Source organism: Ovis aries, chromosome 6 (assembly GCF_016772045.2).
Source record: "Ovis aries strain OAR_USU_Benz2616 breed Rambouillet chromosome 6, ARS-UI_Ramb_v3.0, whole genome shotgun sequence".
Classification (NCBI taxonomy): domain Eukaryota; kingdom Metazoa; phylum Chordata; class Mammalia; order Artiodactyla; family Bovidae; genus Ovis; species Ovis aries.
Window position 1 is genome coordinate 66,335,174 of NC_056059.1, and position 16,792 is coordinate 66,351,965.

At 39.3% G+C, this 16,792-nt stretch overlaps 1 protein-coding gene across 1 annotated transcript in view; it reads left to right on the forward strand.

Moving 5' to 3' along the window:
- The first annotated feature begins 1,126 nt into the window (after positions 1-1,126).
- The window catches only part of GABRB1 (gamma-aminobutyric acid type A receptor subunit beta1), a 447,299-nt gene continuing 431,633 nt past the window's right edge, over positions 1,127-16,792 (forward strand). Inside the window, exons 1-3 of the mRNA XM_004009810.6 lie at positions 1,127-1,286; positions 1,465-1,556; positions 1,991-2,058. Coding sequence (XP_004009859.1) covers positions 1,207-1,286; positions 1,465-1,556; positions 1,991-2,058 — 240 coding nt within the window. The 5' untranslated portion in view covers positions 1,127-1,206. The remainder of the gene's footprint in view (positions 1,287-1,464; positions 1,557-1,990; positions 2,059-16,792) is intronic.

The following is a 16,792-nucleotide window of genomic DNA, read 5'->3' on the forward strand; positions in this document are numbered from 1 at the left end:
GATATTCTCTTCCCTCCTTCTGGAATTACCCTCTTTCTCTGCTCTGGCAAAATACTTCTTTCTCCAGAAACCCTACCTACCTCACTTTGGTAGAATTAACAATCCTCTTGCCACTATGTAAACTATATAGAGATATATTGAATTTACATATATTTACATCCATCTTCCCCAACAGCCTGTGAATTTCCCAACGTCAGAAATCCTTTTAAAGTTGTCTTTGAGTCCCAGAATTCCTAGAACATAGCAAAAGATTTAATATATGAATAAATGCCTAGCGAAGGGATTCCTGCCTAACATATGCTCAGTGACTTTTATCGAATTGTATTGACTGAACCCCAATCTACTAGTAAACAGAGGTTAGACTCTCTCGGTGTTTCAGGGTCCTATTTTGGGTTACTGACACAAGCTTAACACTTGGCAATAAAAAAATATATTTTCTTTACTAGAACCTAGAGGAAAATGCGACCAATGACTCTGGAAAAAGAATTTCCTGTCCAAGGTGCCGCCTCATGGCCGGCTTCTCTCACCTCTCTTGCCTGGTGAGACACGAAAGGGGGAGGGAAGACAAGTGGGGAGAGCAACTGCAAAAGTCGACCAGCTCCTCTTCCTCCTCCTGGAAAAGAGAAAGAGGACACTAAGCCAGACATCCTAAGAAGCCTTTCAAGAGAACCTGAACAAATAAGCCTGAGTTTCTTTCTCTGGCTCTCCCTCTCCACTTCGTCCCCTTTACTCCCCTCACCCCATCACTCACACACACGCACACAGAGAACCACCTCGCCTCCAGACGCCCAGTTCTAAGATTACCGTGACTGTCAACGAAATATGCCAATCACAGGCAGCCTAAACCAGATCCCTGGGAATTGAGTAAAAAAAAAACCGGTTTGGAGGCAGAAAGGAAATGAACATAGCAACCTCCAATGCACAAAGAGAGATTCTTATTCATATGCACGTAGGATCCGAAGCAAAGAAACAGCAGGATATCTTTTACTATCGGAGAACGCGGAGCACCACAAACAGGAACTTTAAAGGAATTGAAATCTGTTGCCTGTTCCACTAGGAATATTGTTTGCAAGGCACAAGGTGTCTTTTGGTAGTGAGCACCCTCTGCGCATGCGCAGGTCCATTCGGGAATTACTGCCCTGCCGCCGACTAAGTTGCATTCCTTGAATCTTCGCAGAAAAGACAATTCTTTAATCAGAGTTAGTAATGTGGACAGTACAAAATCGAGAGAGTTTGGGACTTCTCTCTTTCCCTGTGATGATTGCCATGGTCTGTTGTGCACACAGGTGAGCAGCTGTTGTTGAATGTCTCTTTTTTTTCCCTAGGTGTTTTCTTTTTACATGCTTGCTGGATCATGTAGCTCGTTATTTAGGAGGGGTGGGGGGTGTAGGTGTGCCTGCCTATTTTTATGTCTGGTTGCAGTTTGTGCTCATTCTGAATCCAGTCCCTACTTCTTCCCTTCAGCGCCAACGAGCCCAGCAACATGTCATACGTGAAAGAGACAGTGGACAGATTGCTTAAAGGATATGACATTCGCTTGCGGCCGGACTTTGGAGGTAATGCTTCATCTTTTTTTTTTTTTTCAACCTGTAACCCATATCTTGTTCTCCTTTCCTGTCGAAGATACATGTCAAAAAAATTAGAAGGAGAAGCGTGTCATTTTCATAAGCGTGCACTACGCCCTATGCTCTGGCCAAACACGCGCGCGCGCGCACACACACTCACATTCACACACACGCCGGACCCCTAGGCTCAGGTGGATGAACCCCAGGCAAAGCCGACCTTTCGCGGCTCCACACACCCTCTGCATAGTCACTGCATCATGCGTGTGCCCACACCTGTTCTCTCAGGCTGTACCCTGCAACGGGGTGGAGGGATGGGGGTGGTGGGAACCCATTCAGAATGTAGTAAGCGCAGGGAAGCCCTCTGCCCCTCCCCAGCCTGTGGCCGCTCTGAGATTGTGTCCACAATGTGCCCCTGTCCCCCGCAGGGCCCCCCGTGGATGTCGGGATGAGGATCGATGTCGCCAGCATAGACATGGTCTCCGAAGTGAACATGGTGAGTGGCCCCGCTACTGGCCCGGCGGCCGCGCTTACGCAGATGCGAAACGGACCGGTCCCCGTGCCCTCTGCGTTTGGTTGGCGGTCACCTCGCCCCAGCCCAGGGATCCCGCTCCAAGAGCGCTCCCTACTCTGGCACACACGCCCTGCTGGCCCTGGTTTGTATTTTCAACACACACACGAGCTACTGCGGGTGTTCAGGAGGAAACGTGCTCCGCACTATTTGGGAAAGGACGGGTGACTGTGGCGCCGGCGGAGCGGGTGGGGCGGAGTCAGCGGTACTTTCGCTGGGTTTCCTTGGGTGTTGCGAGGCGCAGGGCACCATCTGCCGGCAGCCGGGTGGCCTGCACCCGCGGGCCCCCGCACCGTGGTCCGCAGCCACCTCCTCGCCAGTCGCGATCCCCGCAGCGGACAAGCCAGACCCCCCAGGGCCCGCCACCAAGCACCCAAGCACAAACATGAGGTTTCCTAGTGTCCTCTCCCTTTCCAGGCCCTCGCACACGGAGTGGCAGGAGCAACAGGCTGAGACCACGGTCCCTGCTGGCTAGCTAACACGAAAGTACTCAAGCCAGCTTCTGGGGAGAGGCTTGTATTGTTCCCACGTGGGGGTTGATGAATTTGTCTTGCTGCATCTTGCGAGCTTAAGTTGAAATCGAACGGTTCGAGTAATTGCTTTGTTTTGCCTTAGACACCGAAGCATGCGGAGGAAAGCCTGATGATCAGTTACGGTGGAAAAGGGAGAGAGCAAGGGAGAGGGCCATAGTAACGTGTAGTGAACCTAGAGCAATCTTTTAATTGCGGAGTTAACATTCTTTTATTTCATATTTCCTCCTTCCTTCTGAAGCTGTTTCAACATCGATTGAAATCATAGTGTCTCTTTCTCTATTGGCTGTTTCCAACCACTGTGGGGTAGCCGTTTTCTAGTTAGAGTTTCTAACTGTTGCTTCTTATAAGGCAGGGGGAAAAGCCTGTTGCTTTTCTAGAACAAACCACCCAGCGAACAGCTAGATCTACCTGAGAAAAATGCCATTTTCATTCCACTTACGGGAAAAAAAAATGTATTGTGGCAGTGGAAATGTAGATAGCTTTAATAATTTAAAGACTAAAGCCTTGGGAATTTTATCACCGTGAAGCTGTAAAGGCTATAGAGTGATAGGATAAATGAATTGCCAGTTCATTCCATTTCATTACTATTGTGTCATTTTATTTTAGCATGTTAAGGCTTAAGAATTTCTTTTTTTAGGGTATGTCAGGGAAGAAATACATATATTTAAAATATATTGAGTTGGAGTAGATTAAAAAGTGTGACTATTACATTTTGTATTTTATAGTTGTACCTTCCCCTGCTTTAAGTAGCTTATTTTAAAGAGTATTTTCATCTGATGGTGGTATTAGAAAGACAATTTTGAAATATCAATGCACAATGAATATTCTCTGACTTGAAAAAGGTTTTTAATAGCCGCATTTATAATATTCTCTCATATACATGTCCCTGCTAGAAAGCACCCCAAAGGAACTATTTACAGACACTGGGGAATGTAATAACATCGGCACATATACAAACCATACCCAATCCATGTCATTGTGACTGGATAAACTAGGCAGTGAATTAGTTTAACAAGCTGTTTGTATCAGGTAGGTAAATGATGAAAATATTTTCCTTTTCGGTCATTTATTTGGCACCTTGTAAGTACCCACACAGATAATTTATAAAATAGGAGAAGATTGGGAAAGCTTAAAAGGCAAACAATGTCTTTGGTAGCGGTCTGCTTTTCAGAGTACTATGCTTTTCAGAATTTTTCAAGTGTGTAATTTTGTTAACTATGTTTACAAACAACTTTTCAGTTTAAAAACAAACAAAACTGAAATGAATAGGAAGTTGCTATTTAACCAAAACAACCACCATAACAAAAAAGGTCTGTATAATCAATTGTTCAGTGGAATTTGTACAGAGGCTCAGAAAAAAAAATATTGAATTTAATTGCTTTACCATTGGAAATAGCTCTTTATTATGGAATAATATTTTAAGAAAATCTATTTATTCACTGTACCATGTGTGTATGTACTTGATTTTTTAAAAATATTCACCCAACAGATAAACCCTTAAAAAATACATTCTACCAAATTACCCATTACCTTTCCACAATGGTGTTAGAGACATGATAGGAAAATAGAAACCACTGAACATAGAAAAATAAACCTTCATTTACTTAATTTTTCTTCTGTCATCAATGACAAAGCATTGAAATTCATAGATTGCAAATAACTCCAAAAAAAAAAAAAGAAAAATGGAAACAAGGAGGAGTGTACGATCAAGCGTTCTATAGAAACACAATCTGAGTAGTTAGCCCTGATTAAGAGCACTGTCTATGATGTGTTTTGATTTTTAGACAAGACAGTAGAGTTGAAAAGTCAATGAGCAATAAGACTTATTGCTTTTATATTTATTAGCATGTTTCAGAACCCTAATAGGCAATAACTTCTGAGATTATTTAATAGGGAATTTTCAACAAAATTAACAACAAATAAGAATGGATATTGCATATAATGAAAATAGTTTTAAAGAAAATTCAGATTAAAATCCATTGCTAAAACATTACTCATTTTTATATTTTTTATTCATTACCATTATCACCCACCCATTTCCACAACTGGGAAAATGGCATAACTGTCCATTATATTAATGCTTTTGAAAACTATGTTCTGTTTTGAAAACTAGGTTCTTTTAACTTTTATTCTTTTCATATGCTATACTAAGTGAAATATAATTCCAGATTGGTTTCTAACATTGTCTGTTTTATTAAAGACTAACGTCACATCAAGAGTATTTTTGATTCATGTCCTTCAGGATTTAAAAATATTTTTCCTAAATTTAAAAAAGAGAGAGAGAGTCCTGTTAGTCAAGAAGCTCTATAATCAAGAATTGTTGGTTTTGAACAGTGAATGGAAAACCTCTGAAGAATAATTCTGATGCAGGGGAAAAAATCTATATTTGAGAGCAAGACTTTTCTTTTCAGGCAAAAATATTATTGATTAAATCAGGAAGGACTTTTTCTTTTGGCATCATGGGATAGATTGTGCTTGTGATAGCAACTACAATACTGTTATTTTCTGAACAGTCATCTTTAAAAAGCTACTGATTTCCATTAAATTAAATTTAATTTAATGTTTTAAATTAAATCTCTAAAACCTTTTTTTTAACAATTTCTGCGAAATTGTATACCTACACACATACACAAATGGCTGATCAAAGAGGAATAAAGAACAGTTGGAACAAAAAGAGACAGTAGCCCTCAGAAACTGCCTTTAAGTAACCACTAACATTTACTAATAGAAGTCCAATAAAACACAGATAATAATAAGCAAGTCTTAGAGCCATTGATTGGAAGGAACATGATATTAAATACCTGTAACAAAAGGTTGAACCCTTGTATTTGATTCCAATGACTAGCGGTTCCTTCTTATTAAAGAGGTAGCTCCTAATCATCAAAGAGGAGCTTCAACCACACAACTCTCTGTCTCCCATTGAAAGACATGGTGGTCTGAGAGTGGCCACCCCCAGAAGATTTGACATCTATTGAGCTCTAATCCAATGTAGGTCTCAACCCAAGCTGTTCCCAGAGTTGGATACCTATTGTGTGTTCATTGCTTCCTTCCTTCATACATACATAGATGCCACAGTGAATGCTCTTATAGGCATTAAAATTGACATAAGAACACCTTCTCAAAAAGCTAAAATGAGTTTAATTGTCTAAAGAATACCCCAGAGAAAAACAAATCTTTATTATGAAATACCCTCTATTGTTAAATCCCACTGTTATTTTAATAGTTGATTCCAGACGTTTCTGGTATACACTGTATTTATGTCTCACTTATGTCTAGTTACCACCCTCCTGATGATACCCAACAGTAACCACCTATCAGAAATCTCCCTCCCCCATTTCTCTAAGCCAGTGATTCTCATTCTTTAATGTTTATCTGAACCATTCTGGGATCTCAAAATGTTAAAATGCAGTTTCTTATTCAGAGGTCTGGGATGAGGTCTGATATCCTACATTGTTAACAACTCCCAGATGCTGTCAATTGCTGGTACATAGACAGCACCAGGATTTCCCTGGTGGCTCAGATGGTAAAGCATCTGCCTACAATGTGGGAGACCTGGGTTCGATCACTGGGTTGGGAAGATCCTCTGGAGAAGAAAATGGCAACCCATTCCAGTACTCTTGCCTGGAAAATCCCATGGATGGAGGAGCGTGGTAGACTATAGCCCATGGGCTCACAAGAGTTGGACACGACTGAGCAACTTCACTTTCACTTTCAGACAGCACTTTGAGAAGCAAGATTGCAGTACATTATTCCAAGGCCTAGCATTATTAAGAATTGAACCTTTTATTTTCTCTTAAATTTCTTTAAGGATGGTATTTTCCCAAGGTTTCAAATTAAGTTTCAAATTAATTTCTGGGTAGTCAAACAGGTAGCTGTGCTCAAAAGCAAAAATTAGTGTAGTTAATTGATGATAAGGAACAGGATAAAGACAAGAGCATTGTTGGTAGGGCTCGACTTAAAACTGATACGCAGTCCTGCTGTGTCAGTACTTATGAGTCATCCAACCTTAAATGATGGCTATGAAAATGTTACTAAGCAGAGCAACTCGCACAACACTATCCTGCAACTTTACAGAGCACCAATGACTCTTCTTTTTCAGAATAAAGAACATTGCAAACTGGGTTTCCCCCCCACTAACAGCCTCCAATAGCTTTATAAAATAGCTTAAACATACTCTTGCTGCTGTCGGTAAATTTTCTGAGGTTATAACAGAATTTCTTTGCAAATAGAGTAAATAGGTCAGTACTATTTAAAGGCATGAACAGATATCAGCAGTTAAAGATATAAATATGTTTTTCTCGTATTAACGAGGTCTCACTTTTAGGTGTTGGGTTACAATATTGTACCATCTAGAGAAGTTCAAAGAGGGAAAACTTCCCTTTACCTTTCTGTTTGGAGATAACAGATCTTTTTATTCTCTAAGCCACATCAAAGCAAACTTATCCAGATTTTTAAAAGTTTGAAGTTACATTTGAAATACTATATTCCTAGGGATATATGGCCAGACTAGGAATTAAAGTGTGTAGTACGATGGAAATAAATAATGGCATTTGTTGAATGCTATTTGTTGAATAGCCTATGTAGAAGACATGGTTATCAGATCCTTTTATTAGTAACTCATTTTGTTGTTTGCTGTTCAGTTGCTAAGTTATGTCCAATTCTTTGTGACCCCATGGACTGCAGCACATCAGGCTTCCCTGTCCTTCACTGTCTCCTAGAGTTTTCTCAAACTCGTGCCTGTTGAAGGCTCTGTAATCACCATCCCCTATTATAGAAGGAGACACTGAGGTTGAGGAAGGGAGAAAGTTAGGTTGAAAGAGGTTAAATAAGTGTAACAACTCAGAAGTTGCAGATCTAGTCACTGGCAGAGTCAGGAACCCAGGCAGCCTGATTCCAGAACCTGGCTCCTATTTGTGAGGCAAGTGAGAAAACATTGCTGGTATTTAGCTTTGGGACTTTGAGTAAGTCCCTTGACTTCTCCAGTTCTCAAGTTTTTCTTCTGTAAAATGAAGGTAAATGACCCAGTTACTAAATCTTTTCCAGTTCAAATATCTACTGTAGAAACTTAGACTCTGTCAAAATGCAGATTCTTCCTCTCCTCTGTATTCTCCTATTAGATTTCATCTTATTCCATTTTGTTCTTCTGTTAGATGTGTCAGTCAACAAGCATTTATTGAATTCCACCGACTGCAAACTCCAGATGTCTCCTGGGAACATTGCTGTAATGATTGTGTGCAATCTGGGGCCCCTTGGATTACTATTTTAATCGGTCATGACATAATCATCCATTTTATTCCTAAACACATCCCTAAGACAACAACAAGAAATGTTGAATCAATGGCATTCAAAATGAGATTTGAATGATGCTGGGTTTATATTGTATTGCACTTTGGTGCCAAGAGTGTATTTGAAGTGTTTCCATCCAGTGCTGTCCATTGTATTCATACTGGGAACTTTGCTCAACTGTTGCCAAACTAACAAATGTTTCAGCACAATGTGAAACAGAAGGAGAACTTTACTTTCCAAGATCTGAGTATCCCTAAGGATTTACCCAAATCATCTAAAATCTTTCCATCAGGTGGTCTGGGAGCAAGAGGTGAAGCCAAGATGTCACCTGAGCTGAACATCGCTTAGTATCAATTCTATAAATATTTGGTGTTTTTGTCATGGCAGACCCCCTAAGTTCTTGATAGCACTCTCAAAACACACATGAATCAAATCTTGCATTATCAGGGAAGGTAAAACATGTCAAAAGAAAAATATATGATATTAAATGTTTTTAATTGATTTGAGTTTTAACAACTCAAATGAGCATTATCATACTTGAGGATAGTGGAAAGATAAATGCAGTTGATTAAATGTTAATACAATTTCCCCATGAACTTTTTCAAAACACTGAATCCTATTTTTCATAATAGCAGGATTGACTTTTTGCATTTTAGAATACTTCTGTTTTCAGAAGATCATGCATTTCATGAAGTCTCTTGACTTCTGGTTGTTGAAAGTAGTTATAGTTAGTAGCATAAAACAATCTATTACTCAGCACTTGACAGAAATGCTCAAGAAAGGTTTTAAATTAATTCCTATCATTGGTGATAACTTAGGAAAAAAAAGACTGGTCATAAGATGAGCGAAAGATGAATAGGTTTTCTTTAGTGAACTCAGTATCCCTTTCTTAAAATCCTCATATTCCTCTCTGTTTTTCTGCTAATAGTTTTTTTTTCTTCTTCTACACTTCCATTGAGTGCTGAGTGTATTTTGTCTCTTACAATCCCAATAAAACTGTCATTGCTTTGCATATTTAAGATTAAAGACCTTTTCCCAAAAGCACGCATTCAACCATTTTAGTGATTAAAGCAGATAAGGTCTCTGTCTTTGTGGAGTTTATAGTCTTTAAAAAACAAACAAACTAAGATCTCTATACCTGAAATAATTTTTTTTTTCCTTTTTGGAAGATTTTGAAACACTCATAGTTACCTTGATGGTGGGCTGTTTTGGTTCAGCACATAGAGAACAGTTAGTCTTTTATCGTGTCATGAACTCAGTATTAGGAATGGAAAAATGACTAAGATGTGTTCCATATCTTCAAATATTTTCTAGTGTAGAGAAGAATGCAGAAACAGTGACTTTAAAACAATGTGGTAGGGGCTGTGATAGAGATGTGCATGTCCGTGTCCTATGGAAGCATGGAGAAGTAGTTTCTAAGGAATGGTGAAGGGTTAATACTTGGGGTGAATCCTAAAGAGGACTAGTAATGAGTGGCCTGTGTAGGCTGCAAATGAGAAGAAATACTTTTCAAGCAAAAGGAAGGGCATAAGCATTGGCAAGTGTGTCTGCAAACAGCATGAAGTGTTCTGGGAACTACAGGCCATTCACTATTGTGAGAACTTAAAGGGCACAGGGAAGATTGTCAAGAGATAAAATAGGATACTCAAAGCAAGATGTAGGACAGTGTTATTGAATGTTCTCACTTCTGTAAAAAGAAGCCTCTTTAGAAATGTGTGTGTATGTGTGTGTGTGTGTGTGTGTGTGTGTGTGTGTGTGTGTAGTATATGCACTGACCCCTTCTGGAAGAATGCTCAGGACAGTAACAGTGTCTGCCTCTTGGAAGTGGAACCAGCACTAGGAGTATGACTTGGAGGGATACTTAGCGTTCTTTATATGCCCCTTTGAATTGTTTGACTTTTAAAACTTATACACGGTTTACATTTTCACTTTAAAACCACAGAGAGAGAGAGAGAGAAAGAGACAGAGTTAGACAGACAGAGAAACAGAGAGAAATGATGGAATGTGTGCATTAAGGAAATGAGTCCTAAGTCTGAAACAGAGGAAACCTGCTACAGATTTCAACAGAAAGCTACATTTTATTTTCAGATAGATCATTTTGATGGCTTCGTGGAGAGTAAAGCAGAGAAGGCTAAAACAGGGGCAAACATTTCTAATTAAGAAGCATTAGAGGGTGTTTTAAACTTCATATGAGATGATAAATGTCTCAAATAAAACAGTAGCTTTAGGAATGGAAAGGAAGAGAAAAAAAGATTCAAAGAAGTCAATCAGAGGGATTTTGTGACTGGTTAGATATTGGAAGTTAGAGAGGCAGTGAGCCTAAGATGCCCTTGTGGCTTCCATATTGAATGATGGGCACATATGGCACCATCTGCCCAGGGAGGGAAACAGGAAAGGAAGTACCAGCTATCTTGTTCACTAAAGTAGAAGTCTTTACAGATTCTTTTAGAAAAAATATCAGAGCATGTTGTTACAAGATACCGTGGGAACGTGCTAAGTCACTAAGTCGTGTCTCCCTCTTTGCAATTTCATGGACTATAGCCCACCAGGCTCCTCTGTCCTTGGAATTTCTCAGGCAAGAATATTGGAGTGGGTTGCATTTCCTCTTCCAGGGGATCTTCCCAACCCAGAGATCAAACTCGAGTCTCCTGCGTCTCCTTCCTTGGTAGTCTGCTTCTTTACTCCTGAGCCACCTGGGAAGTCCCTCTTGTGGAAATATAGAGGTAGAATATCTTGGAGGTTGGCCTACCCTGAAAAAAACTAGCTTCTTGGTGACCCTTCCTGTTCAGTTCACAAAGAAGGCAAGTTCTACATGGAAAGTTTCTGAGCCTATACATGTGGTGGCTGAAATGACCTGGTTAGAGATTTGGAGAAAAGGTGCTGGCCAAAGAGAGAATGTTCAGTGCAGTCAACTTTAATCTGTAGCAACATTGTTCTTTATCTAGGAGGACCCAGACCCTGATAAGATTGAGAACTTACTTTTCAAAATGCCCTAAAGAAGTGACCTTTGTATGCTATTTCGTTTGCTTTTATAAACCCTATAGGTGGGGGAAAAAAAGATTTGTGCGGAATTCACTTACACAGCATCTGCTGTCTTCTCCATCGAGTCCCTGGAATGATTCAGAGTCCTTCCGGAACACTGTGTTTCCATGGGAAATCACATGAAAGCAGTGTGAGTTCTTGTAGAAAGTGCATTTGGCACTGAAATGAGACGGGGTATAATAGACAGCACAAGTGGGGCCAGCAGAAGTGAAGCTTAGCTGCCAGAAAATTCAAAAGTGACTCCCAGGAGCTTTTCAGAAGAGCAGAAACATTTGAATGGTTTGGTGGGGTTGATTTTAAACAATCTTGTTGAAACAACGTTTCAACAGAGCCCTATCCCCACAAATGGTCTCCTGGCAAGTGGATACCTATTTAAGCAAAGGTGTATTCATAGATTGTGTCATTGAGTTCAGAGAAAGAAGGTAGAGAAGCAGATAGAAAAATAGACTTAAACAGAAGAGGGTTCAGACAGAAGGTAGCTGTTAGCAATCCCTACCGCAGTGGAAAGAGTATGGGTTAAGGCCCTTGGGATGCAACCAGAGAGTTAGAGGCCCAGAGTCTTGTTCTGGTTGCTGAATGGATTCATCAGGGAAGTTGCTAAGAGAGAATCCTGTCTGAATGAGAAGGTTTATTTGGGAACCTTCCTGAAGGTAGAGGAATAGATTTGTTGAAAGTTCAGGGTCTCTGCCTACTCTAACCCTCTGTGACTCATGGGGAGGTTGTTTTTTTTTTTTTTCGATCTATTATTTTCAAGAGAACACTATTCAATTCTCTAGTCAAGAGAAACCCCTTTGTGGTTTCCATAGAGACAGTTCAGTGACATTTATTTGAAATCCTACCTGTGCCTAGAACATTTTCTCATGTCAGATGCCATCATTTTTCCCTTCTCCCACCTGTAATCTCTTTCTACACAAATGCATCTGAATCTACTTCAGAATCCATAAGAAATCATCTTTCTTCTATAGTCTTGTCTGTAGCCACACGGAAGAGGAATCTACTGGAGGAAGAATGTCTGGGGCATAGAAGCAAACCTCTGAAAAGTCTGAGACTCTGAAAAGACAAAAGACCCAATATAACATAATGATTTTCTTTCAGTTCATATACAGTTTTTATTAGCCTTGTCTTCCACCTCCTACCCTCCTCCTCCTACCTATGTTAGCTACAGGAAGTTTAGGATTATACTGTTTATGCTCTGTATATAGTTCTTAGCATTTAATAGAGACTTAATAACATTTATTAGGATTATAAAAGAATTTTTCTAGACATAAAATAGTGTTAGTAATAATTTAAATTTAAATTCAGCATTTAAATTTTCTAATTCAGAAATTAATATTTCCTCTGTCAGGTCTACCTTATACTTTCATATGTAATTTTCTTTTATGTTGATCGTGAATCATGAGCCATTTCCATAGAAACAACTTTATCAGGTGGCACAGCCAGTTTTAGAGACACAAAATCTTTTCATAACAAATCTCAAAATACATATATATGCATATATATGTATACACACTTAAGTATTCATTGTCTTTAAAAATTAGTGAATTCATTTTTCAAAATGTAATCTGTATGTTGGTACCTGGACTTTCAATATTTCTGGAAACATTTAAGAAATTACAAAGAATAACTGGATTGATGACTACAAAGTGAATAGCATTTAAATAGAAGAAAAATAAAACATAAAAGGAAGCGTATGAAAAAGGTTTTCTCTGGCATTTGGGGTGATTTTGGAGGAGCCAAATTAAATTTTAAATGATAACCAAGGAAGTTAATCAAATTTGAAAATATGAAGTAAATGATATACCTAATTCAGAAACATATATTTACTAAGGAAGCATATAATATCTATTTCTTATCTAGTCATATTTGCTGTAAATGTATCCTTATCCTAAACATGAATATTTGCTTTCAAACATCAACTTTTGTCTGAAACTTCCACACCCACACAGTCATTTGTCATAACCAGCAAATGTGTTAAATCAACTACCACATTAAATGGAGATAAGAGATTTTTTCCCACTGACATCGCCACTTTTCTGCTCGCCCCCACCTGCAACACACACACACACACACACACAATTCAGCACATCCCAAAAGAATAATCTAGAGAACAAAAATCCTAGTTCAAACTGACCATGGAGTTGAGGCTGATGAGAGGAGACAAAGAAGATTCACTATGAAGATTCATGTTGGTCAGCTGAAAACTTTTGGCTAAATGTGGTGGGAACTGATTTTCAGACATTTCAAAGTTGCAAATAGAAGGAGGAGGACAGGATGAAAAGTTTGAAGAGTAAAAGATACTCACAAAACTGGAAAGTCATATCCAGTTTTTGGTGGGTTATTGGTGCTTATCTCCTATATCCATGTCTACCTTACTTTGGGAAACACCCCTACAAGCTGTGCTATCATGAAGGATGAAGAGAACTTCATAACCTGCTTCTCTGAAATTGTGGAAGGGAAAGACTTTTGAGATATTACAGGCATCTGCCCTACTGTGTTCAAAATCCCTGTCATAGGACATAAGCATAACTTGCTGAATTAGTTTTGCCTCATTCAGTTTCAGTTCAGTCGCTCAGTCATGACCAACTCTTTGCAGCCCCATGGACTGCAGCACGCCAGCCTTCCTGTCCATCACCAACTCCCGGAGTCTACCCAAACTCATGTCCATTGAGTCGGTGATGCCATCCAAACATCTCATCCTCTGTCGTCCCCTTCTTCTCCTGCCCTCAATCCTTTGCTGCATCAGGGTCTTTTCAAATGAGTCAGCTCTTCACATCAGGTGGCCAAAGTATTGGAGTTTCAGCTTCAGCATCAGTCCCTCCAATGAACACCCAGGACTGATCTCCTTTAGGATGGACTGATTGGATTTCCTTGCAGTCCAAGGGACTCTCAAGAGTCTTCTACAATGCCACAGTTCAAAAGCATCAATTCTTTGGTGCTCAGGTTTCTCTACAGTCCAACTCTCACATCCACACATAACTACTGGAAAAACAATAACCTCGACTAGATGGACCTTTGTTGGCAAAGTAATGTCTCTGCTTTTTAATATGTTGTCTAGGTTGGTCATAACTTTCCTTCCAAGGAATATGCATCTTTTAATTTCATGGCTGCAGTCACCATCTGCAGTGATTTTGGAGTCCCCAAAAATAAAGTCAGCCACTGTTTCCCCATCTATTTACCATGACGTGATGGGGCCGGATGCCATGATCTTAGTTTTCTGAATTTTGAGCTTTAAGCCAACTTTTTTGCTCCTCTCTTACTTTCATCAAAGGCTCTTTCGTTCTTCACTTTCTGCCATAAGGGTGGTGTTATCTGCATATCTGAGGTTATTGATATTTCTCCTGGCAATCTTGATTCCAGCTTGTGCTTCATCCAACCCAGCATTTCTCATGATGTGCTCTGCATAGAAGTTAAATAAGCAGGGTGACAATATACAGCCTTCACATACTTCTTTTCCTTTTTGGAACCAGTGTGTTGCTCCATGTCCAGTTCTAACTGTTGTTTCCTGACAGGTTTTTCAAGAGGTGGGTCAGGTGGTTTGGTATTCCCATCTTTTGAAGAATTTTTCACAGTTTATTGTGATCCACACAGTCAAAGGCTTTGGCATAGTTAATAAAGCAGAAATAGATGATTTTCTGGAACTCTCTTGCTTTTTTGATGATCCAATGAATGTTGGCGATTTGATCTCTGGTTCCTCTGCCTTTTCTAAAACCAACTTGAACATCTGGAAGTTCACGGTTCACGTATTGCTGAAGCCTGGCTTGGAGAATTTTGAGCATTACATTACTAGCATATGAGATGAGTGCAATTGTGCAGTAGTTTGAGCATTTTTTTGCATTGCCTTTCTTTGGGATTGGAATGAAAACTGACCTTTTCCAGTTCTGTGGCCACTGCTGAGCTTTCCAAATTTGCTGGCATATTGAGTGCAACACTTTCATAGCATCATCTTTTAGGATTTGAAATAGCTCAACTGGAATTCCATCACCTCCACTAGCTTTGTTTGTAGTGATGCTTCCTAAAGCCCACTTGACTTCACATTCCAAGATGTCTGGCTCTAGGTGATTGATCACACCATTGTGATTATCTGGGTCATGAAGATCTTTTTTGCCTCATTACCATAGAGCTTTCACACATTTTAAAGGATTTGTACTTTGGCTTCTGCAGAATGGACAGAGATATGTGAGCCCAACTTCAAACCAAACAAATACCACTATTCTTTTTCAATATTATTCAATCTCACTGAGCGGAGGTTTAGTTTTGAGTGGAAATGTGGGACTCTTTCAGTAGTTCAGTAGGGAACAGCTATGGAAGGTGGTTTCAGAAGCTACCTGCTTGAAATACTGTCATCAGATCTCTATATCCTCTGTTTTGATTCCTGATGAAAGGCAAATAACTCCCAGACAGGCACTAATCATGCTAGTTTTTATTTCTTGTATTTGCACCAATGTGTGAATGAATGATTGAATGACAGAACAGGTTTGCTTAAGAGAAAGATTAGAAAAGAATAGGAGAAAAGTGAGGAAACAGAACTTACTTCATACTTTCCCAGAATCAGCAGTTTCCTTACTTTGGGAACCAATACAAAAGAGTTCAGCACAGTTGCAGAGTGAGATGTACTGACCCAGCATTTGTGCTGTCCGCTCCGCACTCAGAAAGAATTGTGCTTTATCTGACAGTGATACTCAACATTCTGTAGCCCAAAATGTGAAATCCACAAATTCACTTCCATTGTCTGAAGGCTTAGTATCTATGCTGATGGGGCCAGGTGGCAATAACATCTTACAGTTTTAATAACCTGATGAATTGCATAGTTAAAATCAGTGTCTAGTGGGCAGCACACTGGCAATTTTTTGAGTCCAGACACTCCCCATCTGGTGTACATAATTTTGGTTTTTCTCCTTAAGTACATTCCCCTTGAATATGCTTCTGTCAAGTTATATTTAAATAATTTAAATCACTTTAAAATGTCAGGATGAGATTGTATTCTAATTTATACTCTCAAGTATGAATTTCATGACTTACTTAAGCCCTTTGATTCTCGGTTCCACGTAAAATGGAAATAATAGTGTCTGTTCTACTTATTTCAGGGAGCAGGAAGAATCAAAAGAGATTAAATCATATATAAATATGTGCTCTGTATATGTGATGTAAAACTGTAAACTATTATGAATGTTAAATACTGGTGTTTTTATTGTTTTACTGTTATCTCTTAGGCTGGTAATGAATTTCTCCTGCTTTAATGCTAGTATATCAAGAATAACATTAATTCACATCTTGCATAATCAAATATGATGATATTTTTGTTCAGTGCTGGGATTTTCATCAGGCAGTTGAAATTCACAGTACTACCTCTAATTGTGAAACTATTCTGTGACATCTGACAGAAAAAAAAAAATGGAAAGAGTTTCTCACACCTTTCCTCCTGATCATATTCTCTTGGTGCTCACTCTGAGACATCTCACATTTTAAAATTTCAACCTGTGTCCCCCATACCTCTCTAACTTTCACATTTTGTGTTACATCCTGGTCTGTGAAAGAAATGGGTTATGTGGTTTTCCATGAGCTTAGCCGAGACAATGAGGGTTCTGGAGTTGACATGTTTTATTTGCAGCCCCTGCACTTACAGGCCCTGTTACCTTAGTATTTTTAACTCTAGAATAATCATATAGTTGATTGTCCAAACATGAACCATTGAGAATGAAAAGGAGCACTATTAATAATACCTGGATCAAGAAGTGTAAACTGACACTGTCTTGGGAAAGCCAGGATTTATGATCACCCGCATGCTACTCAAGACCTGA